This window comes from Balaenoptera acutorostrata, chromosome 15, assembly GCF_949987535.1.
Source record: "Balaenoptera acutorostrata chromosome 15, mBalAcu1.1, whole genome shotgun sequence".
Classification (NCBI taxonomy): Eukaryota; Metazoa; Chordata; class Mammalia; order Artiodactyla; family Balaenopteridae; genus Balaenoptera; species Balaenoptera acutorostrata.
Window position 1 is genome coordinate 37,246,355 of NC_080078.1, and position 27,468 is coordinate 37,273,822.

At 55.5% G+C, this 27,468-nt stretch overlaps 1 protein-coding gene across 6 annotated transcripts; it reads right to left on the reverse strand.

Annotated features, from left to right (window-relative positions):
• Positions 1-2,831: 2,831 nt before the first annotated feature.
• LOC103002656 (zinc finger protein 205) lies at positions 2,832-23,037 on the reverse strand. Of its 6 annotated transcripts, XM_007181585.3 has the most exons (8): positions 20,021-20,411; positions 19,489-19,627; positions 16,721-16,934; positions 16,375-16,466; positions 15,896-16,016; positions 14,227-14,328; positions 12,966-13,966; positions 2,832-4,157 (listed from the first exon to the last, which is right to left on the reverse strand). In XM_007181585.3, the coding sequence occupies exons 2-8, from the start codon at positions 19,543-19,545 to the stop codon at positions 3,723-3,725; spliced, it is 2,022 nt and encodes a 673-aa protein (XP_007181647.2). In that variant the 5' UTR covers positions 19,546-19,627; positions 20,021-20,411; the 3' UTR covers positions 2,832-3,722. The 6 variants fall into 6 exon arrangements, with proteins under 6 accessions (XP_007181647.2, XP_028022182.2, XP_057385863.1 ...); XM_057529880.1 differs by lacking the exons at positions 2,832-4,157; positions 20,021-20,411 and adding an exon at positions 22,942-23,037 and having other exon boundaries at positions 12,701-13,966; XM_007181588.3 differs by lacking the exon at positions 2,832-4,157 and having other exon boundaries at positions 12,701-13,966; positions 20,294-20,423.
• Positions 23,038-27,468: the final 4,431 nt, after the last annotated feature.

Consider the following 27,468-nt stretch of genomic DNA (forward strand, 5'->3'; position numbering starts at 1 on the left):
GAGGCAGGGAAGTGGGTTCTGGATGCGTGCAGCAGGGAGGATGGAGGCTAGACTTGGGGGTGCACTTCCTGCCCACGATTGGTAAGAGGCTAAGGAGAGAGTTCCCAGGGTCCTGGTGGGGGATGCGCTTCCTCAGAGCACCACCGGAAGTTCTGGGCTTCCCCTCACCTGGGCTGTAGGGTCTGTCTTCAGGGTGGTCTTGAAGCCCAGGGCCTGGCACAGGCCCCCAGCGCCTCCACATCGTGCTGGGCCCCAGGCCAGTCCTGGATCACGGCCATGAGGGGGGCGCCCCTGGCCCCAGACAGGTCATACTGAGCGCTGGGGCTGGGTTTTGGCTACAGACGGGATTAAGGTGGATTCAAAGTGGTCTGAGGACCTCCCAGCTCCTCGCCTCCCCGCCTCAGGTCTCCCGAGCCTCTCTCCCAGTCGAAACTGTTGCCCCAAAAAAGCAAACATGTATTAAAAAATAAAATAAACCATGATAAATGTCAAAAAAAAAAAAAAAGAAACTGCTGCCACATGGTTGGACCCCAGCCCTGTCCCCCTCATCTCGGGCCCCCAGAGCTCCACGTCCCCTAGGCACAGTGCCCCCTTCAAGGAGCTCCCAAAGACTGGGCAGTAGGTAGCCCCTGAGGACTCTTCAGCTGTCCAGCAGAAGACCTGGTGGGGGGTAGGGCCCGAGGACTCCTCAGGCAGCCGCTCCATGCGGGTGCTGTTATGGGGGAGCAGGACCCTGGCTCCAGGGAACAGCTTGGCCAGGCTCCTGGCTACCACAGTCTCTTTGGTAAGAGACTGGTTTGACGCAGGTGGGGGCGTGTTAGAGACCCTAAACAGACCCTAACTCTGCCAGACACTAACCCTGCCAGAATGGAGGGAGGAGGAGACAGACGAAAGAAAGGGAGGGCCCGAGGGGGGTCCTAGTTCAGGCTGAACGTCACAGGATTCCCAGGACGTGGATGGCCTCAGGTAGACAGTGGCTGCACCATTAGCCATGCTGCTCCCCGGGGCCCAGGGATCAGCGTGCACAGAGATGGGGCGCTCCCAGAGCGGGTCAGGGCCTGTCCGGGAAGGCTCGCAGGGTGGGCACCGCCTGGGGAGGCCGGGGAGAACTGTGGAGCAGAGCTGGGGCCCATTCTCACCTCCAGTGACCACCCAACTGCCCACTGAGACCTTTGGGCCTCGGGACCAGACCTGAATCATCCCCAGACCTGGACCCCAGGGACCCACAGTCTGACGAGACAGTCACTGCCAGGTAAGTGTGAACAGGGGTGGATGGGAATACAAGTGTCAACCCAGGGATGGTGAGGGGCACGGCTGACGCCTGGAAGGGTCTGTGTGAGGCTAGGTCGAGAGGGAAGGATGCCAAGCAGAGGGAGCAGCCTGGGCAAAGGCACGGAGCTGAGAAGATTCTGCAACGTGTGGGGGACCCTGAGTGGGTTGTGAGGACGGGCGTGGGTGGGGGTGGGAGGCGAGGCTTTGAAGCTGACACCCATTGCAGACAACATGGCCTTATGTTGTGGAATGAATGGGTGGGGGTAATGGGTTCAGGACAACACAGCAGAGCCACAGCCCCCCTCCTGGACGCCCCTTGTGGGCCTTCACCTCATCAGCAGCTGCAGCAGCGACCAGTGCCTTGGCCTCTCCCTGAGTCCCGTCCTATCACCTCTGTTTATGAGCTGAGCTGGACCCTGTCCCCTGCCCTGGAACCCTGCGTTCTGGACCCTACGACCCCAGGCCCTGCTCTGTTCCCTGGCTCCAGCGGACTGCTTCCTGGCTGGCACTAACACGCCCCCACCTGCACCAGGAGCCTGTGTCCAATCCTATTCTTAGCTCCTGGCCCACCTGCTATCTGATCTCGTTACACCCCAGCGTCTCCCTTCTGAGCCAGCCACCAGCACCAAAAGAATTTGTGCACGGCTCCCGCCACCCATCACCCCTACTCATTCAGGGCACCCACAAGCGTCTGTGCGCATGCGCACACACACACACAGAGCAACTGCCAGCCCGAAGGCATGGGGAGCAGTGAAGGGCGTCACCCCAGAGGTAGAAACCCCGGGCTGGACTCAGCTGTCCAGTGAGACCCCGGCGGCTTCATCTGGGAAATGGGGTCTGTCCAGTGACCTCAGGATGAAGCCCGGGTTAAATGGGGGGCAGAGAGGCTGGCACACACACACTGCGGGACAAAACATCTTGTCTCAGCCCGCCCCCACCGCCTCTCAGGTGGCCCCTGAGGCCACCACCTGGTGAATCAGAAAGAACTCGGTGGGGTAGAAGGTGCTCTCAGCACGTGCCCACCAGCTCCACGGGGCCCAGCCTGGGGACAGGGAGGGGAGGGTCAGATGTGAAGGGCTGGGTGGGGATGGGGCATGGCCCATTTTGATTCAGCAGCACTCTCTCCCTAAGGGATTTGAGCACAGGGTCCAGCTTAGCGCTCCAGATCCTCTATGGGCAGCACGAGCCACCACCCTGACCAGTCACGGACTCTGAGCCTGGTTCCTCATTTCATCAAAGGGAGAGAGGGAGTGGCCTCGTTAAGACCCCACTCCCAGTCAGCTCCCTCACTCTCCTGCTGAGTAGGGAGGGGTGCCACCAGCTGTCCCATCCTGAGCTGTCCTCAGACTAGGGCAGGCACTAGCTGACAGGACGAAGGACCCAAGGCTCATGGCAGCCCTTGGGGCCCAGGTGACCTGGAAGCCAAGAATGTGGCTCCACCTGATGACCATCCAGCATCACGTGCCACTAGGACCACCAGGCCAGGAGGCCCAGGAGTACGAATTCCAGGTCTCCCCCCAACCCCCAGCAGCCACCTAAAGAACAAGAACAGCCTGGAGGAAGTTTTCATGTTTATTCAACCTTTCTGCTGCCCTTTGAGGCCAGCTGGGCCAGCTCCTTGGGAGGGCCTGTGGTCTGTCCCTGTGAATGCCCTTCTGCAGGGAATACAGCGCCTCAGGAGTTAGTGACAAGGTGCTGATGGAGTGCTAGTGTTAAGTACCATAAACCCCGAGACTCCAGGAGACTGGGGAGCAGTGGGGGCAGCGGGCCTCCGCTGGCCCTGTTCTTGGTCTGCACAGTTAGCCTCTGTCCCCGGAGCCAGACTGGTGGAGAGTGACTCTTGGGAGCTCAGCTGGGGGCGAGCTGGCTGAGGGCAGAGGCAGGCAGCTCGCATGCTGCTGGGACAGGGCAGAGCGGTCAATGTCTGGAAATGGGAAGGGGTGGAGGCCAGAAAACCCCTGTGGCCGCACCCAGGTCCTCATGGGTGTGGGCTGACTGACCCTCCCAGAGCCCAGCAGCACCCTGAGGCTTAGCCTTCAACCCCGTGGGAAGGCACAGGATGGCACGACAGAAGGCCCAGCCCATGGACCCAGCCGAGAAGGCCGGGAACAGAGAGCGATGGGGCCAAGCAAGGCTGACGGGGTTCTGGGATGGAGACCCCAGGCCTGCCCGAGTCCTCATACATCCGTGCCCCAGTTTCTCCCCTGTGCTCATGCCACCAGCCTGGAATGTGCCGGGGCTCCAGGAAACCAGGGGGCAAGAAAAACCCCAGAGCAGTTAGGGATATGGCCACGAGGTCACAGGGGATTCCATGCCTGGGGGGCGTTGGCCAGGTCTCCAGGCGGGCAGGGCTGATGGGTTCTGCGTGTGGGGGACCCTGCAGTCCTGCCGGCAGCAGAGATGGTGGACTGGGCCGGGTGGGGACCCCGCCTGGGCCGCCCTTCCGGCCCTCACCCCACAGGCTGGGCCATCTTGGCGTGCAGGCTCTGGTGGGCGATGAGGTGGGCGCGCTGCTTGAAGCTCTTGTCGCACTCGCCGCAGCCGAAGGGCCGCTCGCCCGTGTGCACTCGCCGGTGGTCCAGCAGGTAGGAGCGCAGCGAGAAGCTCTTGCCGCAGTCACTGCAGCCGAAAGGCTTCTCGCCCGTGTGGATGCGCTGGTGGTCGGCCAGGTAGGCACTGCGGCTGAAGCTCTTGCCGCACTCGGAGCAGGAGAAGGGCTTCTGGCCCGTGTGCACGCCCTGGTGGCGCACCAGGTCCGAGGAGCTGCGGAAGCTCTTGTCGCACTCCTGGCACTTGTGCGGCTTCTCGCCCGTGTGCGTGCGCTGGTGGCGCGCCAGGTCGGAGCCCCAGCGGAAGCGCTTGCCGCACTGGCCGCAGCTGTGCGGCTTCTCGGCCGCCAGGTCCCGGAACTGCCGCCGACGCGAGGGCGGCCGCCCCCGCTGCGCCCCCACCGCCCACCCCCGGGGCGCCCCCGGCCGGGCCTCGGCCTCCTCCAGCCTCCAGGACACGGTCACGTCGCCAGCAGCCTGGCCCGGGAGCGCCGTCACCACCTCCTCCAGCCGGGATCTCTCGCTGTGGCTCGTGAGTCCCAAACCTGCAAGCGGGGAGGAGGCGGCCTCTTCAGTGCCACGCGGTTCCAGGGACAGAGCTGAGGGGAGGCAGAAACGAGGCTCCCAGCCAGCGCCTGGGGCTCAGGTTCAGACAGCCCTGGGCTCCAGCAAACTCCAGCCTCAGCTTCCTCCTCCATGGAATGGGGACACGAGAAAACGACGACAGAGAAACCGTTCAGAGTAAGCGGCAAGGGGCTTGCTGGGCGTCTCCAGCAGAAGTACTTACTAACTACAGGCCTAACCAATCTACGCCCCCTTCCCACACTGCGATCCAATGTCCCACCCCAAGCCCTGGCTATTCAAACTCCAAAACCGCATAGATTGAGGTCATCTGTAAATGATCCCAACCCTCACCATTTGTTATCAGCAACCAAGGAACCACAGGGCTCAGCTAACATGGTTCCTCTCGCTACACGAGCTCTTGTCCTCTCAGCTCAAGAACAAACAGAAGTGGATCGGGAGGGATCTTAGCTGGTCCCACTGGGTTGCGCGGATTAAATGAGATGATCCCCAAACAGTGCTTAGGAAGGCCCTGACCTGGAGAGAAACCCAGCAGCGCGGCCTCTAGTGAGCAGGTGTCTGTCTGCGCCTCTTCACCGGGCAGGCTGAGGGGGCCTCACAACCACGTTTGCACAAAGTCCCAGCTCCGTCCCTTCAGTGTCCTTCAACCTCTCTGAGTCTCAGGTCCCTCGTCTATAAATGTGCACACGCTTTCATGCAGTGGGTTGTGAGGATCCCATGAGAAAATGCCTGTACCCGTGCTCAGCACAGTCCTGGCATGTTGCCCATGCCATCACAGGCAGAGAAAAGTGAACACCAGCATAAAAGAAACCTCCGGGGGCTCTTAAAGAGATGCAGGGAAAGCCCTCTTTGGAGCCAGCTAAGCAAGGACTTGGGAGGAAGACTGAGGATTTCAGAAGGGTGTGCAGGGGTGGGGCCTGCCTGGGCCCACCCGCTGCTGCTGGGACTCCAAGGAGGCGAGAGCCTCCAGCTCAAAAGAGCCAAGGACCCCTCGGCCCCTCGCTGTGCCCACTGCTTACCCAGGGCAACGTTCTGGGAGTTCTCCCTTTTTATGTCCCAGAAGAGATCCCTCTGAGCAGGGTCCAGGGACCCCCATTCTTCCCGGGAGAAATAGAACGGAATGTCTCCAAATGTCACAGGTCCCTGGAATGAGGTGAGAAAACCCAGTTCAGGGCTGCCCTGCTCAGGACTCCCCAGGCAGTCATGGGCAGAGACAGGAAGGGGGATGGGAAACAGGACAGGTCCGGGCCAGAAAGGATGGATGGAAGAGGCCTTGGTGAGAAGGCAAGACCCATTACAGGGACTCATCAGCATCAGAGGGGACAAAGGGACTGGTAACTCACCCCAGAGGCAAAGCAGGTATCTGTCGTCTCTCTGGTGCTCCCCTCTTTAAGAAGAGCTGGAAGCTGGGCTGCAGGGAAAGAATGGAGCCTCAAAGAGGCCAGCCCAGGCCGGGAGTGAGATCTCACACACTCTCCTTCACACACACATGTACACCTTGCCTTCTCAGAACAGAAATACCCTACTTGCTCCCTTGAGGGCAACGCCCAGGAAAGACCCAGGCCCCTGTCCAGCCACTCTGCCACCTTCAAGCTTACTCACCACCATGGCTGTGCTGCTCCCAGGGTACAGGTGGTCGGCTTCGTGTCCCTGCCTTCCGGGGAGGCCCCTGGGCCTGAGATCCCTGGACTGCAGCCTCAGGTTCCGCCCCCTCTGAGGGCACGTCCTGTGCAGGAACCACAACATGCTCATCAGCACCAAGACCAGATGGGGGAGACAGAGATTAACCCCTGGGAAGGAGACACAGGACACATCCCTCAGGAGGCTGGGTGTGGGGAAGAAGGTCAACACAGGGCCCCAGGAAAGACCAGATGAGAATGTGACACCAGGCAGTGCTATGTGCCCAGGGACACTCCCCGACCAAGCATGAGGCAAGAACCAGCCCCCAAAGGCCAGAATCAAAGAGCCACTTAGCAAGGGGCCGTGGGGGGAGACCTTCCTGTCAAGGGCAGAACCCCACACCCCCGCCACACATTAGCATCTCCCCAGACGCTTCCAGTGTCAAGGACCCAACACCCCACAAGACAGCAGGGTTCACAGGGACAGCTCTACCTTCTCACACCCCCTTTGGTGCTCTCACTATGCACATCACTGTATCCCCAGGGCCTGGCCTAGAGCAGAACACAAATAAACGTTTGCAGAACCTGTGGAGCTAAAACCTGCCTTCCTGGAGCATGCCCACTTTGGTCCTGCTGCTGCCCTCCAAAGCCACCAAAAAGAAACCAGATTCACTTGGACAGTGTCTTTCAGAAAGGCCACACATTATGACAAGCTCCTGTGGACGCTCCCTCTGGCTCTCCATGTCCCCCCCCACCCCCCGTCCCGCCCCCTGGAGGACTCATCTCTATAGAGATGGCCACCTCTCCTCAGTCCAGGTGCCATCCAGGTGCCCCTGGATGCGGGAGGGGCCCCTCACCTGTGGCCAAGCTTTCACTGGCTGCTTTTGCAGGTCCTCCACCAAGGCAACAGCTTCCTCGCCACTCCCCGGGCATCGTTCGCATACCCAGCCCTGGACGCCCACGGGCAGCACGCTCAGGAACTGCTCCAGCACCAGCAGCTCCAGGATCTGCTCCTTGGTGCGCAGCTCGGGCCGCAGCCAGCGGCAGCAGAGCTCCCAGAGCTGGCTGAAGGCCTCGTGGGGTCCGCCTGCATCCCCGTAGCAGAACTGCCGAAAGCGCTGGCGGCACGCCTCTGAATCCCTGCTGTCCTCTTGCTGGGCAGCATCCTGCTCCCAGGAGGAATCTTCTACCTTCACGATCAGAAGCCCTTCTCCCTCCCCAGGGGCCTGGTCCTGAGGCTCTGGGGGGGCTGCCATTCCCCTGGCCTAAGGCTCAGGGCTGGTCAGCCTCAACCTGGGCCTTCAATCTCCCAGAGGGATCCCCAGTGGCAGCTTGGTTGGCATCTGGACAGGCACTCCTGGGGGAAGAGCAGAATAGCAGGAGGGGGGCGGTACATGAGCAATCACCAGCCTTGAGGGACATCCAGGGACTCCAGCTCCCGTTCTTCCTGGCCTTGAAGGCTGTTTTAGGCTCTCCTATAAAGCCTTGCTCACATGACTCTCTCCTACCAATACAGATCCGCGGCTCCTTATCCACAGCTCCAAAATCCAAAACTCCCAGGTTTTCACCACCTGGTCTACTGACATGAGATGAGCATATTTATAACCTCTATTTATCTCACTTAATGTAAATGTTCATATGTTCTATGGGAGAAATATTAATGTATTTGTTCAGTTTGTAAAAATCTATCAAGCTGTACTTCTGATGTATATTTCTGTATATTATTCTTCAATTAAAAAAAATTCTTTTTAACTGGGAATTCCTGGCGGTCCAGTGGTTAGGACTCCACGCTTTCACTGCTAGGGCCCGGGTTCGATCCCTGGGTGGGGAACTAAGATCTCGCAAGCCGTGCAGTGCGGCCAAAAAAAAAAAAGTTTTTTTTAAACTAATGTTTTGATTACTGAGTGTTGTACCAGATTGCGCTGGCAGCGTTATTTAATATACAATATATGTACTGTATTTTTCTCAAATTTTGGCTCCTAGTGTGTCAGCAAAGGGCCCACAGACACCATCCTGAGCCATTTATCCAGATACACATGAACGTGAGACATAGTTATACCTTACTGCTTCTCTTCACAACAGTCCTGAAAGGTGTGTATTTTGGAGTATTTTTAATTGCTTTTTGTTTCAACAAAAAAAGTGATACAAACCATTGTAATAAAACGGGAGGGTTAGACAATACAGAAATACATAAAAGAGACACTCTCCCTTCCACACTGCAGCTGCACCCCCATTAACAGTGTGACATATGACCTCCCAAATCTTTCCCTGTTCATTTACTGGAAATATATCCATAGAAAACGGGGGAAAAGTGCTTTGTGCGTGTTTTTACATAAATCAGGTCTTACCGCAATACTATTTTGTCATTTGCTTTTCTACCCAGCAATGCTGCTTCCTTCAGCCGCTCTAGGAGATTCCGCGGTATGGATGTACTCGTTTCTTAATGAATACCCACCCGAGTGAGGCATTCAGGTTGTTCCAATTCTTTTCTACTACACACTAAGCACTTTTATTTACTTTATTCTGAAAGGTACGTTCTCCATGCTCATCCTCCAGTGACCGAGGAGAAGGCTCCGCTCGGACAGAGCCAGGGACTCACCAGGGTCGCTCAGTAGGACTCGGCAGTCGGGAACGCGGACCCGGCCAGAGCCCCGCGCTCGATCCCAGCAGCCTTGCCTGAGCGGAGATGAGAGGCGGAGGGGCGGGCAGCGGGTGCGGCGCCCCAGGCTTCTCCCCTGCACCTCCCTGAGGTGCGCGCCTCTTTCGGCCTCTGCCTCCGGGCGCCGGCCCCGGCCGCCCGGAGCCCTACACTCGACCTCGGAGCCAGGCGGGCCGCGTCGCCTGTCCCGCCCCCTCAGGCTCACACCGCCCACAGCCGCCCAGGCGTTCCCAGTTTCCGCCTCCAGGTTTCGGTGCCGGAAATTCGCGCGGGGCTCGCCGGGAAATGACATGGCGCATGCGCCGAGACAAGCACGCCCGACTACTCTCCCCAGGAGGCCGTTTGCCTACTATACCGGCCTTCTCCCTGACGGATGACCAATGAACGGTGAGAATTTCCAGGGATGGCCAATCAGAAGGCAGTGACGTCATGCGCGTCAACACCCGTGCCCCCAGGCTGAGGTCTGCCCCTAGATTCGCGGTTTCTCCCTCTCGCCTTGTCTTTCAGTTTTCTGTGTTCCTCTGGCCCGTGAAGGGTGAAAAGGAAAAGCCAAGGCTGGCCTGCTGGGTAGAGACGTCGCTGGGCCCAGCTACGAGTGGATTGCCTGCTCCGCCGCAAGGGATGCTCGGGCGTGGACTCTTCCTTCCGTCCCCTGCTCTTTCCGCTACACAGTGGGTCGAGAGCTGAGGGGGCCGTGGTCCAGGAGCTGGAACTCAGCCTTGGGAGACTCGTTTATAGCTTTTGGGGTCCCGCACCCACCCAAGTAGTCTTTAGCCGCTTCTAGCAGGGCGCGGAGCTTGCTGGGAAATGCAGTCCAGTGAGGGGCGGGGAACCTCCTGCGGCGATCCTCTGTTCCCGAGGGTCGGCTAGGGTCTCTCAGCAGGACGCGACCGTCGGGGACGCTGACCCCGACCAGCAGATCTGACTGAAGGACAGCGGGGCTCTCCAGGCTGGGGAGAATCTAAAGCAGGCGGGCCGCGTCGGGGAAGCTCTATGCATTTGGACCTGCTCCCACCCTCTTCTTACTCCCCTTGGAGATATGAGGCTCCAGATCTTTTTCTGAAATAGAAAATCCTTTCTTGTGGTTGTTGTTTTTGTTTGATTATGCAAGTATTGCATCCTTAGTGTAGGAAAGAAAAAGTACGGAAAATTTTAAAGGCATCCATATCCACAAAGCTAGCTTCCTCACTCAGCTCACATGGCACTCCCTCAAAGTGGTTTTTCCCTAACCCTATGTAGACAGCACCCGGCCCCCGCTGCCATGCCTCTGCCCTGCCTTATTTTTCTTCCTAACTTTTATCACTACCTGACATATTTGTATATTTGCCCTCCACTACTCGACTATAATTTTCATGATATCAGACTGTTTTCACTGCCCTACCTCCAGACCTTAAATACTGTGCCTGGCACAATATTTGTTGAAAATCTGATGGTTAAACTAACTGAAAGTTAAAAATATCCCTAATAAGGCCATTCAGAAATAAGCACTATTAATATTTTGGTCTTAAGTTCTACATCTATGATTATTTCTAAGGTAAATCTGGAATCATTCTATTTAATGAATTTTTGTTGGCTCAGAAGTCTATCAAAGGGGACTTCCCTGGTGGCGCAGTGGTTAAGAATCCGCCTGCCAATGCAGGGGACACGGGTTCGAGCCCTGGTCCAGGAAGATCCCACATGCTGCAGAACAACTAAGCCGGTGCACCACAACTACTGAGCCTGTGCTCTAGAGCTCGCAAGCCACAACTACTGAAGCCCGTGCACCTCGAGCCCATGCTCCGCAACAAGAGAAGCCACCTCGGTGAGAAGCCCACGCACCACAACGAAGAGCAGCCTACACTCGACACAACTAGAGGAAGCCCGCGCCCAGCAACGAAGATCCAACGCAGCCAAAAATAAATAAATAAATAAAAATTCATCTCAGATAACCGTAATGCCTTGTGGAGACACAAAATATTAAAAAAAAAAAAGTCTATCAAAGATATGTTTCCAAATCAGCATCTACAAATAAAATCCATCTGTTGTGCAAGCTGCATAGTATTCCAAAGCATGGAAGTTCCATATTCCATTTAAAGTTCCTTACTCTTGGATATTTAGATTGTTTCCATTTTTCCATTTGCAGATGTTTACTACGTACACCTTCCTGCATTTGCTTGAACTACTTGCGGGAAGGGATGAGCCCAGGCTGTTCTAAGAAGACCGCTGAAGTGGATGCTACTGGGCTCCCTCTCCTCCCCTTACTGGCCCCAGTGGAAAACTACACAAGGAAGAAAGAACTTGAAAGTCCCTATTTCCAGTGTGCCCTTACATTGTTCTTCACCCTGTACTGACAAAGATTAACATCAAGTTGGCTTGCAAAGGAGAAACGTCCATGGGATCCGGCTCCATTACCACAAAGCAGGACAAAAAGGGTGTATTGGGGGTTTGAGGGACAATAAATTAATAACTAGCACACCTGCCATATGTTCTATTGGGCATTGCTGATGGATGATAATTTGTATATAATTATATTGAAATTGACCACCTTATTGTACTTTCCTTTCCTTCTGATAGTTTATTTTTCTATGATGTAAAAAGGGAAAATTTTCTTTCCAGAAAATTTATATTCATTTCCAGAATTTATACTCATTATTTTCTTAGTCTTATAGCATTGTCTAGAACTCCCTAAATATCTTGGGACTTCCCTGGTGGCACAGTGGATAGGACTCCATGCTCCCAATGCAGGGGCCCCAGGATCGATCCCTGGTCAGGGAACTAGATCCCACATGCATGCTGCAACTGGGAGTTCACATGCCACAACTAAGGAGCCAGTGAGCCACAACTGAGGAGCCCATGTGCTGCAACTAAGGAGCCAGCGAGCCACAACTAAGACCCGGTGCAACCAAGTAAATAAATAAACAAACAAATAAAAACCCTGGACCTGAGCCCCACCTTCCAGCTCTCTGGTTGAATGACTTTGGACAAGTTATTGGACTTCTTGGCCCGTTTCCTCCTCTATAAAACTGAGATGAAACCCACTGCTCAGACTTGTAGAGCGTTGAGGAAACATATATATGGTGCTTGGCCCCACGCCTGACAGGGCAGCTGCCACTGGCAGCTATTATTACTATTCTCAGTCCGCCGTCCTGTTCAAGACATTTTCATCCCTTATTGGCTGGGAGCTAACCGGGGCTGCGACTGCCCTGCTGGCCATGTGATCTGCAGAGACAGGTGGGGTCCCAACAGCCTCACTGATGCAGACGTCCTCAAGGTCATTTGGTGTCTGAATGTAATTGTGAGAGCTGAGCTGCACACCTAGGACAATAAGCAAGCTGAGCCCACCCCTCCCCGGGGGGGGGGGGGGCGGGAAACGTAGAGAATGAGAAGCTTCAGAGCTAAAAAACCAGAAGGCCAGGAGTAAAACAGCCAGGCAGAGGCGGATAGGGCAAATTATAAAGGACATGTGCAAAGAGACCAAGGAGGTGAGAAGTAGGAGAGGGAGCTGGCAGCAGCCTCAGGAAGGACCAGGAGGGGCAGGGTCCCTGGTAAGTGAGAAATCCTCACTGGATTACAGCTGGGTCCCCAGGGACGAAGGTGAAAAACGTCCAGTCACAAAATGCAGGCCCCAGTGCCTGAGACAGGAGACAGGGAAGGCAGGAGGCACTGAGCATGAATTCCCATGCTGGCTCGGCCCTCCTCCCGGGTCCCAAAGAGAAGAGCCCAGGGAGGGTCCAGAGCTCAGTGGGCAATGCCTGGGACAAGTGACCACAGCAGCAGACCACCCCACCGGGTCCACAATTTCAGAAGTGGCCAGCTGACTTCAGGTTTGGAAACCTCTGTGCTCAGAAGCCTTTGCTATAGGCTCTGGAACGGGTCCAAGACAGGTGAAGGCTGGGGAGGAAGGTGCCCAAGCCCCCAGAGAGATGACATAGGGATGGCTGAGTGAGGAGACACTGGGTTGACCCTGGAGCCCCCACTTCCCCCAGCCAAGTCCGGGGTCAGCCTCCAGGGCCCCACGAGACAGAGCTATAGGCTGTCACTCTAATTCCAAGGCCTTTAATTTGCAGTGAGCATGCCTGCTCCTCACCCGAGCTCCTCCCGTGTTGCCGCGCCCCACCCCCATGCCAGCACCTCCCCAACTCCCTTCCTGGGCCTCCCAGGTCACACCCCCGCAGCAGCTGCCCCCGCTCCAATCCCCCTCCTTCCCTGTCTCCGGGGCGGCCCCTATCTCTCAGCCTCCTAGGTGGGGGCCGGAGGGGGCGCCGCCAGAGCCCCGGCTGCCCCCAGCATCAGCATGGCCAGGGCCTTGGGCCCCGCCGTGTGGATCTTCTCGTGCCGGTGCAGGTTGGAGCGCCGGCTGAAGCTCTTGCCGCACAGGGGGCAGGAGTAGGGCCGGACGCCGCGGTGGGTGCGCTGGTGGGCGGTGAGGTGGGAGCTGTGGCTGAAGCTCTTGCCGCAGTCGAGGCAGTGGTAGGGCTTCTCGCCGGTGTGCGTGCGGTTGTGGGCGATGAGGTTGGAGCGCTGGCTGAAGCACTTGCCGCACTCGGGGCATGGGTAGGGCTTGACCCCGGTGTGGGTGCGCTGGTGGGTGACCAGGGCTGAGCTCTGCGTGAAGCACTTGCCGCAGATGGGGCATTTGTGCGGCTTGGCGCCCGTGTGGGTGCCCTGGTGGGTGACCAAGTCCGAGCGGCGGGTGAAGCGCTTGGCGCAGCGGTCGCACACGTAGGGCTTCTCACCCGTGTGGATGCGCTGGTGCTGGATCAGCGTCGAGTGGTGGCTAAAGCTCTTCCAGCACGACGGGCAGGTGTAGGGCTTCTCGCCAGTGTGGATGATCTGGTGCTGGATGAGGTGCGAGCTGCGGCCGAAGCGCTTGCCGCAGTCCGTGCAGGCGTAGGGCTTCTCGCCCGTGTGCGTGCGCCGGTGCGTCACCAAGTGCGAGTGCCAGCTGAAGGCCTTGCCACACTGCTCGCACTTGTAGGTCTTCTTGCCGGCGTCGCCGTCAGGGGCCAGGCCCTCCTCGCTGCTCTCAGGGGCGGTCGTCTCCCCCTCTCTGGGTTGCTCTGGGAAGCGGCCCTCCTGGGCTTTTGGGATGCTGATGTCAGGCGGGGCTGGTTCCGACTGTGCCTCCTCCGCGGGACCCGGCTGCACATCGTCCTTGGCTGGCCCTGAGCTCTGGCCGCCGACTGCTCGCTGCCCACACCATGGGGCGTCCCCCTGGGCTCTCCCCACCCTGCTTTTGAAGGACTTCATATCCCCAAGGGCTCCCAGGGACGGGGCTAGCTCCTCCTTGCCCACCTCCACGGCTCCTGGATAAAGAGGGATTCCAGCAAGGCAGAGGCTTTCATGAGGGCCCCGGGGGAATTGTGGAGCTAGAAATTAGGGCAAGGACCTGCTGGGAACCCTGGAAGCAAGAGCCACCCTCCACACAGGAGGGAGGGCTGGTGGCCCTGCTCCAGGAGGGGCTGTGTGTCTGCACCCCACAGGAAACAGCCCGCACTGACATGGGGCACCTGGGAGTGACAGCCACGACCCTACTGCCCCGCCCACCTGTCACCTCTGCACGCACCTCTCTTCTCCTCCTCCTCATCTCCCATCTGCTGGCAGGATCCCGAGGCCTCGCCCTTGCCCTGCACTTGAGAGGCCCAGAAAGGCCTGCTGAAGGGAAACCCTGCTTGGGAAGAGATGCTGTGCTCAGTCAGGGCCTTTCGGGCTGCACAGCAAGCAGAAACCACCCTCCACCTCCCTGGAGAGGTGATGGAGCAAAAGAAGAGGGGGTGCAGCTCTGCAAACACGGGGCAAAACCAAGTGAGCTCAACAGTCACTGGGGGCAGATGGCCATGCCCTCTCAGGATGCACACTCCGGGGCAACCTCCAGGCACATTCTTCTCAGGGCTGGGCCAGGTCAGCTGCTGGCCACCTCTATGTCACACTGTCCCCAGCAGTGAGTCCAGCAATGTCAGAAACCAGATGCAGTCTTCCTATCCTGCACCTGCACCTTCCCAGGATCACAGGCAAAAAGGGCTCCTGGGGGAGGGGCAGTGGGCAAAGAGAGGCCAAGTGGGAGGGCCTGCGATAAGAGGGCCAGGGACACTGACCACCCAGAAGTCAAAGACCAAAGGCCCATTTGCCAAGTACCCCAGGGTGAGGGCCTGGGAATTCTGGTCAAGTCAGGAAGAGAGCAGAGGGGCCCTGGCCTCCATGCCCTGATCCAAGCCCCATGGGAGGGAAGGACTGTTTGGACCAACTGGGTGGTTTAGGGCATTCGTGAGGCCTGCCATGGGGCTGTGGAGTGGATGCTGGTTCCCTCTGATCTCCCAGGACTTGCCTGGACCTGCTGGCCTGGGCCCCAGAGAGTGCTAACAATGGGTGGTGAGCAAACCAGAGATAATTAAAGGTGTGAGCACAGCAACTGCTGTGATCCTGGGGCCCACCAGGGACAGCAGGGGTCTTGGCCCACCATCAAAGTCAGAGGGTGGAATTACCAAGACCCTGGCTCCACCTGGACTAGCAGGTGTGCAAGAGACGTGCACTGACAGACAAACAGACAGAATGACCGAATGAACGACAATGAATGAATGAATGCTGATTTTTCCATAAGCCCTCATAAAAGTCTGCCATGAAAACTAGAGCCTGAAACTGAGGAATCAAAGCCCTGGGACTTTACTGCTTACCATGCGAAAAACCAAGGGAGCCAAGGCCCCTCTGAGAAGAGGACACGGCCCTGGGGTGGATGTGACAGCTCAGAGTCAAAGGCCTGGAGCGATTAGCTGGCACTGCTCCCCATCCTCTGGGCTAGCAGCCCGGCCCAGAGCCAGGCTTTCTGCTCAGATACCTCTGAAGCTGGGCTTGGAAGGGGGGGAACTACTGGAATAAGCTAGGGAAGAACTGGAGAGAAGCACAGTCTCTAGGTCGGCACCGTCCAGCACAGCAGCCACTAGCCACGTGTGGCTATTTCAATTCAAATCTGAGCTGATTAAAATGAGATAAAACAAAAAACTCAGTTGCCCTAGCTGCATTTCTAGGGGTCAATAGCCACATATGGCTCATGGCTACCATATCAGCACCGACTAGAACACATCCATCACTAGGAAGCTTCTATAGTACAGCGAGGTCTGGATGAACCACAAGAGAGGGTTCAAGCCCTGGAAAGGGAGGAGGAGGTGATGGCAGATGGGACCCACCGCTGACTTCTCAGGGCCTCAGGAAGCAGCACCCCAGCACGAGTGAGCCCTTACCCAAGGACAGCCCGTTCCTCTTCTGCAGGACATCCCTGTAGAAGCTCTGCTGTGTGTGGTCCAGCCGCCCCCACTCCTCCCGGGAGAGGTACACAGCCACGTCCTCAAAGGTCACTGGCATCTGAAACAACACGAAATGCCCACTCTCCAGGACATGCCAGGACGTGGTGGAGGGGCACGGTGGTGCCAGGACAAGGGCAAAACCCCGACTCCCATCCTGCTGACTCAAGTGAGGCTGGCCCTCGGGTGTGATGGTGAAGCAGGACAGTTGCCCAAGGAAGGCTTTTGGGGGCAAGAACAAAGCGCTTGTGTACAGCAGGAGACAAGAGACAAAAACAAGGATCCTTCTGTTCGGCACCACTGCCAAAGCTCAGGATCTCCAGTCCCCACCCCCAGGTCCAGCGCTCAGATCCGGAGGACAATTCAGAGACGCTGTCCCTCCACGTCCTTCGGCTCCAGCTCTGGATGGGGACACTCACCTGGGACCAGGCAGTGAGAAGCGCCGCGGCCATCCGCCGGTCTCTGGTCCTCCCCTCGTGAGAGAGCACAGGGATCTGGGGGGAGGGGAGGGCTGAGAGAGGAGAGAGGTCCTCAGGGCGGCCACCTCGTCCCGCTTGGCCCTCCCACTCCCCGCAGTGAGCTCATGCCAGGCCCACCAGGGACACCCACGGTGCCTCCAACTCCACCCCCAACCTGATCCAAGAAGAGGGTCAGTGGGCTCTGAGGGGCGGCCTCCAAGGGGCAGGTGGGGCAGACATCAGGGTCTCCCCACTTGGGCTGAGCATCTACCTGGGAAAGTGCCTCTCTCCACATCCCCATCCTCACCTCCACCAGGCAGGAAATGTGCTTTCTCCTTAGAGCCCTGGCTTAGGGGCACCCAGCCCCGTGCTCCTTGAGCTCTGGCCTCCTGTGATGCCCCCTCAGGGTGCGGCTCTTCTGGTTCCATCTTGATGTGGGGTGACTCCTGAGCGGCTCCCAACGGCACTGTCCCCTCCGACTCGGAAAGCATTTCTTGACAAGAATGCCCGTGACCTGGAGTCTAGAAATAACAGCCCCATCAGCACTGGGACAGAGAATGGGAGACACAGCAGAACTCCACGCTCGGGGACCTGCAGAGGTAGACACCAAGGGTGGCAGAACGCACACCCAGATGCAAGGCTGGCCCTGCTTCCGTCTCCATCCCTAAGACCTGCACATCCGTGGTTCACCCCTGTGAGGCCGGACAGTGAGGGAAGGAGGGGAGGCTCATCGAGGCCCTGCTGGGTGCCCACAGGGCAGATGCCTCTTCCCAATTCGAGCCTCACACCTCCCACAGGAGTGTGGATTGTTATTCTTTAATATATGAGGAAACCGAGTGTAGTTGTCTGGGTTGAATAGTGTACCCTCAAAATTCATGTCTACTCGGAACCTCAGAATGTGACCTTATTTGGAAAAAAGGTCTTTGCAGATGTAGTTACGGATCTTGAGATGAAATATCCTGGATTCAGGTTGGGCCCTGAATCCAATGACTGGTGTCCATATAAGAGGAGAGGACACAGGGGCTTCCCTGGCAGTCCAGTGGTTAGGACTCCCGCTTTCACTGCCGAGGGCCCAGGTTCTATCCCTGGTCGGGATACTAGGATCCCACAAGCCACGTGGCAGCCAAAAAAAAAGAGGAGAGGACACAGAAACAGAGGAGAAGCCATGTGAAGATGGAAGCAGAGGCTGGAGTGATGCTGTCACAAGCCAAGGGACACCTGGAGCCACCAGAAGCTGAGAGGCGGGAAGGATCCTCCCCTAGAGCCTTGGGAGGGGGCCCTGCCGACCCCTTGATTTTGGGGTTCTGGCCTCCAAAGTGTGAGAGAATAAATGCCGGTTGTTTTAAGCCATCCAGTTTGTGGTCCTTTGTTACAGCAGACACAGGAAACTCACACACCCAGGCTCTGAGATCAGACAATGGCCCAAGGTCATAGAGCTTGGAGTGACTCGGCCAGGACTTGAACTCAAGTGTATCAGACTCACAAGTCACCCCCAGGGCCATAACTTCTTGAAAGTGACAGGAAGACATGTGGCCTTGGGCCATTTCAGTCCTAACTCAATTGGTCAGAGCTGTTGGCAGTTTCTGATTTGGAAAAAATAAGTCCAAGCATATCTCTAACCGTGCTGAGGACTTGCACCCACCTAGGTCTGATGGAAGGGAAACTCCTCTCAGGCTCATCCCCTTTAGCACTGTCCCCCACAATGGGACTGCCAGGGTCCTCCCTCCCCTCTTCATAGCAGCCTCTGCCCCAGCCCTCTGGGAGGTGAGGAGCAAGCTTTTGAGTCAGGCTACCGGGGCTGGAATCCAGAACCACCGCTTACCAGCCTTTCAGTCCTGAGCAGAGCAGAGCACTGGGAAAGTCACTTCCCTTGCACTGGGAGGCCCTGGTGAGGCCTCATCATCACCACCCATAGCACTGGGCACCGGCCAGCCTTCTGCTGGGAACTCAAGCCTATCCCTCCACCTCCCCACCCACCTCAGTATATAAGACCCTCAGGCCAGGAGTCAACGTTCCTGGGAGGCACACAGGCCAGGCGGCCTCCGGGACTCAGCTGCTCTCCCTCCACACAGATAATACGTGAGAAAGAGCTCTCCACTCCAGAAAGTTCTGGATAAACAAAGAGCAGTGCTGGTAATTATTATTATTACTCTACTGTGTGAGCTGACAGAATCCAACATCAGCAGAGAATGTTGTGGACATGTGAGGCCCACTGGGTGTTACAAAGGCATTATGGAAGGGAAACTGAACTGCGGTAAAAATTCTTTGTGCTTCTATGGTATGAAAACAGAACTGACACTTGATTTGTACTTGAACTTACAGCCACTGGAAACCCTAGCTGAGGATTTCCAGGTTTCTCTGACCTAGGTTCTAGTTGCTATGGGTGGTGGTGTTTTATATGTTACAATAATGAGCACCTACGGGCTGATGAGCTGCTCACGGAGGCCTCTCGTGCCTATTATCTTCTCCGAGCCTCCCAACCACCTGGCAAGAAAGGTGGGAATGGCAGGCACATGATCCGCATTTTATAGATGACACACCTGGTTCCCAGAGGCCAAGGGACCTGCCCAAGGTCGCACATCCCGCTGCAGCTGACTCATGTTCCCCCAGTCCCAAGCTTGGTGACCCTGGTCTCCCCGCAAGTCGTAACTACACACACACAGGCAACAGGTACAGGAAGGGCTATGTGCTCAGACCCAAGGAGAGAGGAGATGCGTGCCCAGGCAGAGGGGAGTACAGGGTAGACCGAGGCTTGCCCATATACTCTGAGCACTGTTCAGAGAGCAAACCCCACCCACAGGACCCCTGTGCAGCCCCCTTACTATCTCGTGTAGCCTTTGGTCTGCTGACTACCGAATTCACCAGGCAAAGCAAAGCAGTCCCATAGAAGTCGATTCCCAGGTGGAAGGTATTTCCCATCATACCACCTCTTCAACATCCACCCACCGCCTCTACCAGCCCTGCTCCCACGGTGAGTCTAACTTCTCCACTGGTCCAAATGCCCTGCCTTGAAAATCCCCTTCCACTCCAGTTCCTTCCAGTGCATGCCTCCCTCACCCAGCACCCCATCCATACCTCTTGGGCTCTCTCCTTGTCCTGGGTAGCACGGATGCCTCCGCCATCCGCAGACATTTTCTGTCTCAGAGCTACAAAGCTCAGCTGAGTCGTTTCTTGGTCTTGTTGACCAAGTCCCCTCCAGCTTCTGGCCAGGAGCCTAGAGGAGCAGAAGGAAATCAGCCAGTGTCTCCTGGACATCCCTGAAGCCCTCCAAATTCCCACGCCGGACCAGATCCATCCCTGGTCCCAATCAGAAATAAAGCCTCCGAGACGCCCTCCAACGGTCTCACTCTCTATGCTGTTTTTTGGTCCCTCTCTTTGACAGAATGCTATTTTGTATTATCCCGTTTATCGTTGAAACAAGAATCTCAGAGCAACCGGGTTAAGGAAAACCGGGGTGACTTGAAATCTGAATCTCCTGTCATCAGGAGCCGAAAGGTCTGCAGAGATCCTACGAAACAGGTGCCGAGTAGGGCCCCGCCCACCACAGCCAGCTCCGCGGAGGAATACAGGCCCCGCCGTCTCCCGGGCCCAGGACACACACACACACCCTGCGCTCGACCTGACTCGGTCCCGCCTGGGATCCAGAAATTGAGCTGCCCGCTCTCAGCAGCCCTCCCTGCGGCTGCAACCACCCGCCCGGGCCGGGTGTCCATTCTGCTCACGGTCCCGCACAGATGATGTCCTTCCTCTTTCCGAACCCAGGTCCAGGCCTCCTCTCCCTGCCAGCCCGTAGCCTTCCACCTTTGACCCCGTCCCCTCCTGCCAGCTGGCCACCCGCGCGGGTCTCGGGATCCAGGCGCCCTCCCAGCCCCCCTCTCACCGAGGTGGAGGCGGAGGGGTCACCTCGGGCGGCGGAGCCCCCTCCCCCGGGGAAGGGAGTCTCCGCAGCCAGCACCTGGCGCGGGGAGCCGGGTGGAGACTGGGATTAGGGACAACAGGAAGTCCCTCCCAGATCCCGTTCCCCGCGCAGCTGCAGCCCTACAGCGTTCCCAGCTTGGAGGGTTCCGGGTCTGGGGTCCCGAGGCCGGCTGCACCTGCTCTCGGCCGGGAGGTGACTCCCAGATCCGCGTTGCCGGCTCACGATCGCTTTACCTGGTACGTACTCGTGACACCAGCCAAGCAGGGGCGCCAAAGTGGGAAAATATATTTTGTGTAAGGATTTTGATATTTGACGTTTCAAATTGCAGCTGTCGTTACAGGACGAAGGACACTTTGCCGAGTGGAGGGACATGGTGGTCCTTTTCAGTACACAGAGCTTCTGAAAGTCTTATGGGTGTCTCCGTGGAGACGTCCCTGGATTTCATTTAAGGCTCCCAGACCGGTCAGCAGCTCCTCTGGGTTCCCGCCAAGACTGGCATGGAGTTCTCTCTCCCTAAGAGCAAACTTAGGAAACAAAGAGACCTGGGAACTCCCCAGTACCCACCCCTACACCCATGTCTCACACTTTGGAAAGATGTGGCATCAATCTGATTTTTCCAGACGCTGCCCTCCGCACCCCGCCCCCGACTAGCTCCCTCTCAAGGCTAGGGATAGAGGTGACAAAGTGGTCTGACCCAGCCATGCATGGGGTCCCAAACCCTCAGACATCCCTGGTGGCTTCAAAGTCCACATCTCAGCTTCTGTCTTCCCTTCAGACCCTGAGAACTAAGGCTCCCCAAACGGGAGAACAGAGACTGTGCTTCACTCCCTGGGGCAAGGCACCCATCTCTCCTTAACAGGGCACAGGAGATGAGTGTCAGGAAAGGGGTGAGGGCCAGCCCTGTAGTCAGATTCCAGGAAGATTCCTGCTGGAAACGTTCCCAGGCCCCCTGCCTTCGGCCCATCAGAGTCCTCTGAGATGCATCCACTTCACCCAGGAAGACAGGCACCACTGGCCCTTGTACCACCCCATCGGTGTGCTGTGTGCACTCACAAGGGTTCAATTTTTTTTAAACTTAGTTCCCAACACTTAAAAAATTAGGAGGGTTCCGGGACTTCCCTGGTGGCGCAGTGGTTAAGAATCCGCCTGCCAATGCAGGGGACACGGGTTCGATCCCTGGTCCAGGAAGATCCCACATGCCGTGGAGCAACTAAACCTCTGCGCCACAACTACTGAGCCTGCGCTCTAGAGCCCGCGAGCCACAACTACTGAGCCAGCGTACCACAACTACTGAAGCCCGCCCGCCTACAGCCTGTGCTCCACAACAAAGAGAAGCCACTGCAGTGAGAAGCCAGAGCACCGCAACGAAGGGTAGCCCCCACTCACCGCAACTAGGGAAAGCCTGCGTGCAGCAATGAAGACCCAACGCAGCCATAAATAAATAAATTTATAAAAAAAGAAAAATGAGGAGAGTTCCCATAAAATTGATTTTCTTGAGAAACCAGAACAACCAGAGCAACCCTGGACCCATATTCCTCCATTCCGGGCCTAATCTCAGGTGCTACTTTTGGTTCTCCACTTGGCCCTTGCAGCATTTTGAGTTTGCAGCTCTGCTTTTGGAGTTCAACTTGTTTTAGGAGTCCTAGAATTCTTATTGATTCTACTATCACTTTGATGAAAGAAAAATTACCCCCAGGGTTTGGCTCTGGTCAGTATTTCCAGGTGTTTTAATCCTCAAGGTAAAGAGAGATGAACAAAGTTGTATCAAAAGTCAATACTGTTTTCAAGACAGAGAGAATTATAAACTGAGAAAAAGCCACAGAGGGCCCTGGAAGAGATGAAATGTGCAGTCTGGGAGCCAGACTGTGTCAAGCCAGTGTCCACAGTAAAGGAACTCAACCTGAGGTGGACCATCTCACACATGGCAGTCCCAGGAATGCACCAAGTCCAGAAAGAATGGGTGTGTCCTGATTCCTGGGCAAACGTTTCTCTACCAGACAAAAGGGGCTACAGTTCAGGGATACTGAGGAAGCCCAGAGGTTTGGATCCCACCATGGGATCACCTAAGTTAGACCAAAAGAAGTCTCAACATTTATTTAACTGTTCAGAAAATATTTATTGAGCATCCGCTATGTGATAGATATTAGCTCCTTCTTGGAAATGAGAGGAAACCCTTCTAGGGCTGGCTCTAGGCCTGAGCAGGTCTAGGAGGAAGGATTATTGATATTTGCTTTGTGGGAATTGCAGTCCTGGAAAGACTTCAGACCAGGGCAGGGTGAGTCAATAAGTAGAGATCAAAAACCTAAATGCCTTCAGCAACCAGGCAGTACCATAAACCACCAGTGCCTTGGGTGTAAGACCGGAGTGGGAGGGACTTCAGGGGCCTCAAGAAACCATATTTTGTTTAAAGGGGGCGGTTGGGGGCTCAGTATTGCCCAAGCATGAGGCTTTTTCAAGAGAAGCCAAAAAAGAATTCAATTTCTATGTGAAATATCCTGACTTTTGAATGTTGATGACTAAAAACAAAACAAAATTAAGAATTCCATACAATTCCAGCAGAAAACATCTGTTTTCCCGCTCACAGGCCACCAGGTTAGAGACGTACTTACCTCAGGAGCCTGTTTACAAGGCGCTTATCGGAGCTTCAGGCACGGGAAACACTCAACAAATGCCAACCAACTCCACTATCCTGCGGCTTCAGTGAGCTTGAGTAAGAAAGAATACGCCACCTTTAGTAAATAAATCGTGATCTACCCTCAGACTGGCCTGCGAGCTGATTCAGGTCTTAAAGAGGACCTTACAAAAAAGCAGCCAGAATGATAAAAACTAGAAAAAAGAATCATCTGATGTAAGAAAAACAAAAACAAACGTGTGCTAATGAACACCGTTAAGCCAGGCTGGAGACAGGGCAATGCAGAGATTTAGCCTTAGGAAGGAGAGACGATAGGGGCAAATAAAGGAATGTAAGAGAAGCCAAGAAAAATAGGAATAATCTAGTAAACAGCAGAGCAAATGTTAACCATTGAAAAAGAAGAAAAGGAAGCCAGTACAAGTGTTAGGTAGGTGGAACCCCGGAAATAAAACAAATTTTGAAGAAAAATAACAGAACTCCCAGGGCCGCTGGAGACCAGGTCGTGAGAGTTCAGGTGCCCGGCGGCCCGCTCACCGCTGGAGGCGTGGAGGCAACCCTGCGGCCCCGTCCCCTGATGCGAGGCGGACGCAGGGGGAGGCGTTCGGAGCCACAGGATGCCCAGGAGCCCCGCGCGCACAAGTCGTCGCTGCCCAGCTCTGCAGCCCGGAGGGCAACTATGCGGGGAGCGCGTCTCCCAAGCAACAACTGCCCCGCCCCACCCCACGGGAGACGCCGGTGATTGGCTGTCGCCTCCATGGCCCCGCCCTGCCACAGCACCGCCCTGCCGCCCTTACCTGCGCGCTGCCGTCCGCGCCCCCGAGGTGCAGTCCCGCCGAGGGCGAAGGGTCATCCTGGTGCTGCCGGACCCTGGCCGGTGTGCCCGCGTTTCCCGTCCGGCTGCCCCATTCCAACTTCCGGTTTTCCCGGGTCTCTCGTGGAGCCCGCCTGTGGGCCAGGGGCACAGGGGCAACGGGGGCGGTGAGGACCGCGGGGCGTACACCCGGGAGACCTCGAGTTTCCGGTGGGAAAACTGCGGCTGGCTGAGCGAGGGCCCTCAGCCTGAGAGCACCGGCGCCGGGGTACCCGGGAGCACGAATTCCGGCCCAGCGCCCCGTCCAGCCTCCCAGGTCAAGGGTCTCCGCCCCTCACACGTTTTGAGTTTTGTTTTGTTTTGTTTCAAAAATGGGAGTATATGCTGCTGACGTGCCCCCTCTGTGTGCGTGACACATATTTTAGAGATGTTCAGTATAAAAAACATATAGAGAAAAAACAAAACATGTAGCATGTCAAAGACATACATAGCCATACATTATGAAGTGGTGAAAACAGATTTTATTCGGTAACTACGGACAGCAGGGCAAAGAGCTGCGCTCCATCCGATGTGCTGCAGAGGTGACTGGGTGTTTCAAAGGGAGAATGGGGGCGGGGGGGGGTGGGTAGTGAAAAGTCACAAAGAGCCAGTCAGTGAAGCTGCAATTAGGCCAGGTGAGTCTGCTACCTGGCAGGTGTGGGAGGCAGGAGGAGTCTATCCTCCCACAGAGAAGGGAGACAGAGGCCCTGTCCCTCCTGATGAGTACATTTCAAGGGAATGGCTCTCAGGTCAGTGACAGATGCTTCTGGGTTGTAAGAGACACATATTCACAATTATAAGCCCTTTTTAGTAAGTGCTCTAAGAAAGGGAGGCTAGGGGCCCATCATCATACATTAGCTAGAACGAACAGTAAATTTTCCTGGCAGCTTTGAGCTTTCTCAGGCAGGCATTTTAATGGGGGGCTGGGGTCATCATGGCCTTATGCTGCTAGAAGCTATGCTAGAGTTTGGTCAAGTCTTAGGGCAGGTTTGGATGGATGGTTATGTGTCAAGAGTTCTACTGTTCTCAAGCGGTGCCTTGCTGTTTTTCAACTGCGGCATATTCTGTTGTATGGCTACATCACAGTCTCTAACCAGGAGCCTACTCATCACCCAATTCTTGATGCCCTTGCCTTGCAGCAACTGGAACTACCCAGCAGCTCTTATTGTGGAGGCTTTGCTCCTTTCCAGGGGGTGAACAAGACTAACATCTGATCTTGCAACAGGGCAGGCCAGAGAGGCTGCCAACCCCAAACCTGGCTCCCGGATCTCAGCTGTGATGCTGGCCCAGAAGCCTGCCCATCACAGTCAGCAGAAATGGCTTTCTCCTGCCCTGGGCAAGCTCCAGGAGGAAAGAAGTCTCCTTCCTAGGCAGCAACTCCAAGTGCTTCTTACCATGATTGTCAAGGCTGGCAGCTTCAGCCTCAGCCAGGCAAGCCGTGAACACCAAGGCCAGAAGAGCCCCCAAACTTAGTAGGGTTGACTGGATATATTCCCCAAACACCCACATCCCACCTTCCAGAACATTTTCTCTACCTGGGAGGTAAAGACAGCTTACAGTACAGGCAGGGAGGGGATTCTCTGTTGAGACCAAGCTCAATAGTCACTCCACTTGGCTCTTTGGAGGTAGATAGTAGAGTAAATTAAGTTACTTTCCCTATAGAGGTTGCTGCATTTTTAGGAAACCAGGACACTATCATCATCCTAAAATACCCTTCGCTGTTGCTGCAGTCACCTCCTGCTATCTGATACCTAAAGGGTGCCCCAGTCTTGGGTAGAGTTTAAGGTACATTCACTCACGAAAGCTAAAGACACTGAAGCAGGTGGGCATGGGAGCACTTAGGAGGCATTCCGACTGGCTCAGCTCAGAGGACACCTCCTGGAGGCCCCTCATGGGAGCAGATGACAATGGCACTCAGGCACCCACCCTTGATGTCCTTTTCAGCCCTTCCTCCTGCTGCACTCTCTGCTCCCTACCCTCAGCTCTCAGACTCCTTCCTCTACATGGCATGTGGTCTTTCACTAGTGTCTCTTCTATTTTTTTTTTTTTTTTACTCCATTGGGTGTGAAGAAAAATGTAGAACTTCTATTAGTTTTACTTTCTCTCCTCCTTTTAAAAATCCTATTTTTGTGAATGCTTTATAATGTGAAAAAAATCAGGGTTCCATGGAGAAACGGCTGATCCTAGGACTGGGGCAAGAAATGCACAAGATGAGTCTGCAGACAGTGGGAGGGAAAATGGTACAAGCTCTCTGGACAAGTGTGGCAGAATCTTCTGAACCTGACCATCCACATACCCTGTGACACAGCGATTCACTCCTGGGCACAAGCCCCGCAGTACGCACTTATATGGTTACCAGAGACCTACAAGAACTACTAAGCGTGGCCTCAAACTGAAAACCACCCCCGTGTAGACACAGTAGAATGAACAAATAACACAATGGGGGAATACTATTCAGGGAATAAGCAACACGTGGATGACTCCCTCACTGTGGAGTAAGGTCAGATGAGAGTTCCTATTGTGTGACTTCACTTACACGGAGTTCAAAGACAGACCAAACAAATCTGCTGTGGTTGGAAGTCAGGATAGAGATTATGGGGGAAGGGAAGTGACCAGAAGGGGGCACCAGTGTAGGCCCGAGAGTGCTAGTAGATTCTGATTTGATTGGGATGCTGGCTAAAGGGCTGTTTTTGCTTGGGGGAGATGCATCACGCTCTTCATTTTTGGTTTGCGCACAATTTCTGTACATTACACCTAAAAGTTTACTTAAAAAAAAAAAAGGAAATGAATGAAGAGAAACCATAAGACCATTGCTACGATCCAGGCAATAGATGATGGTGACCTGGACTTGGTAGCAGCAGTGGAGGTAGAGAAACACAGATATGAAAAATATTTGGGCTATCAGACCTACAGAACTTGGAGACTGATGAGATGTGGGAATGAGTTAAAGCAAGGGGGTCAAGGATAAATCCCAGTACCTGGCTTGAGCAACTGAATGGATTGTTCTACATTTACCGAAATAGAGAATACCAGGAAAGACAAGGTCTGATGTGGAATATTCCTTCAATCCACATTTAGTGAGTGTTTACTATGTGCCGGGCACTGGGGATACAGCAATGAACAGCAGCAAAGCCAGCCTTGTGGAGCTTGTGTTTAAGTGGCTGGGTGAGGGACTTCCCTGGTGGTCCAGCAGTTAAGACTCCATGCTCCCAATGCAGGGGATCCGGGTTTGATCCCTGGTCAGGGAACTAGAACCCGTATGCATGCTGTAACGAAGATCCCACGTGCTGCAACTAAGACCCAGCGCAGCCAAATAAATAAATAAATAAATAAATTTAGAAAAGTCATACAGTGGTTCACCCTCTCTTCAGTGCTTCTCAGTCATTTCTACCTTAGCTGTGAGATCAGAGTAAACCTAGCCCAGAATCCTGCCAAAGTGTGTTCTTAAGTCTTTGTTCTGTCCTGAATTCTGTACCACCTGGAATTAAACCAACTCATTAAAAAAAAAAAAAAAAAAAAAAAGAATGAAGAGGAACTGGCAAAGTGGGGGTGTGAATGAAAGCATCCATTCCAGGCCAGGGCAGGATCAGACTGGCATGTTTAGGAATTGAAAGGCAAAGGAAAAGAAGACAGAAGATGAGATCCATGGTAGGA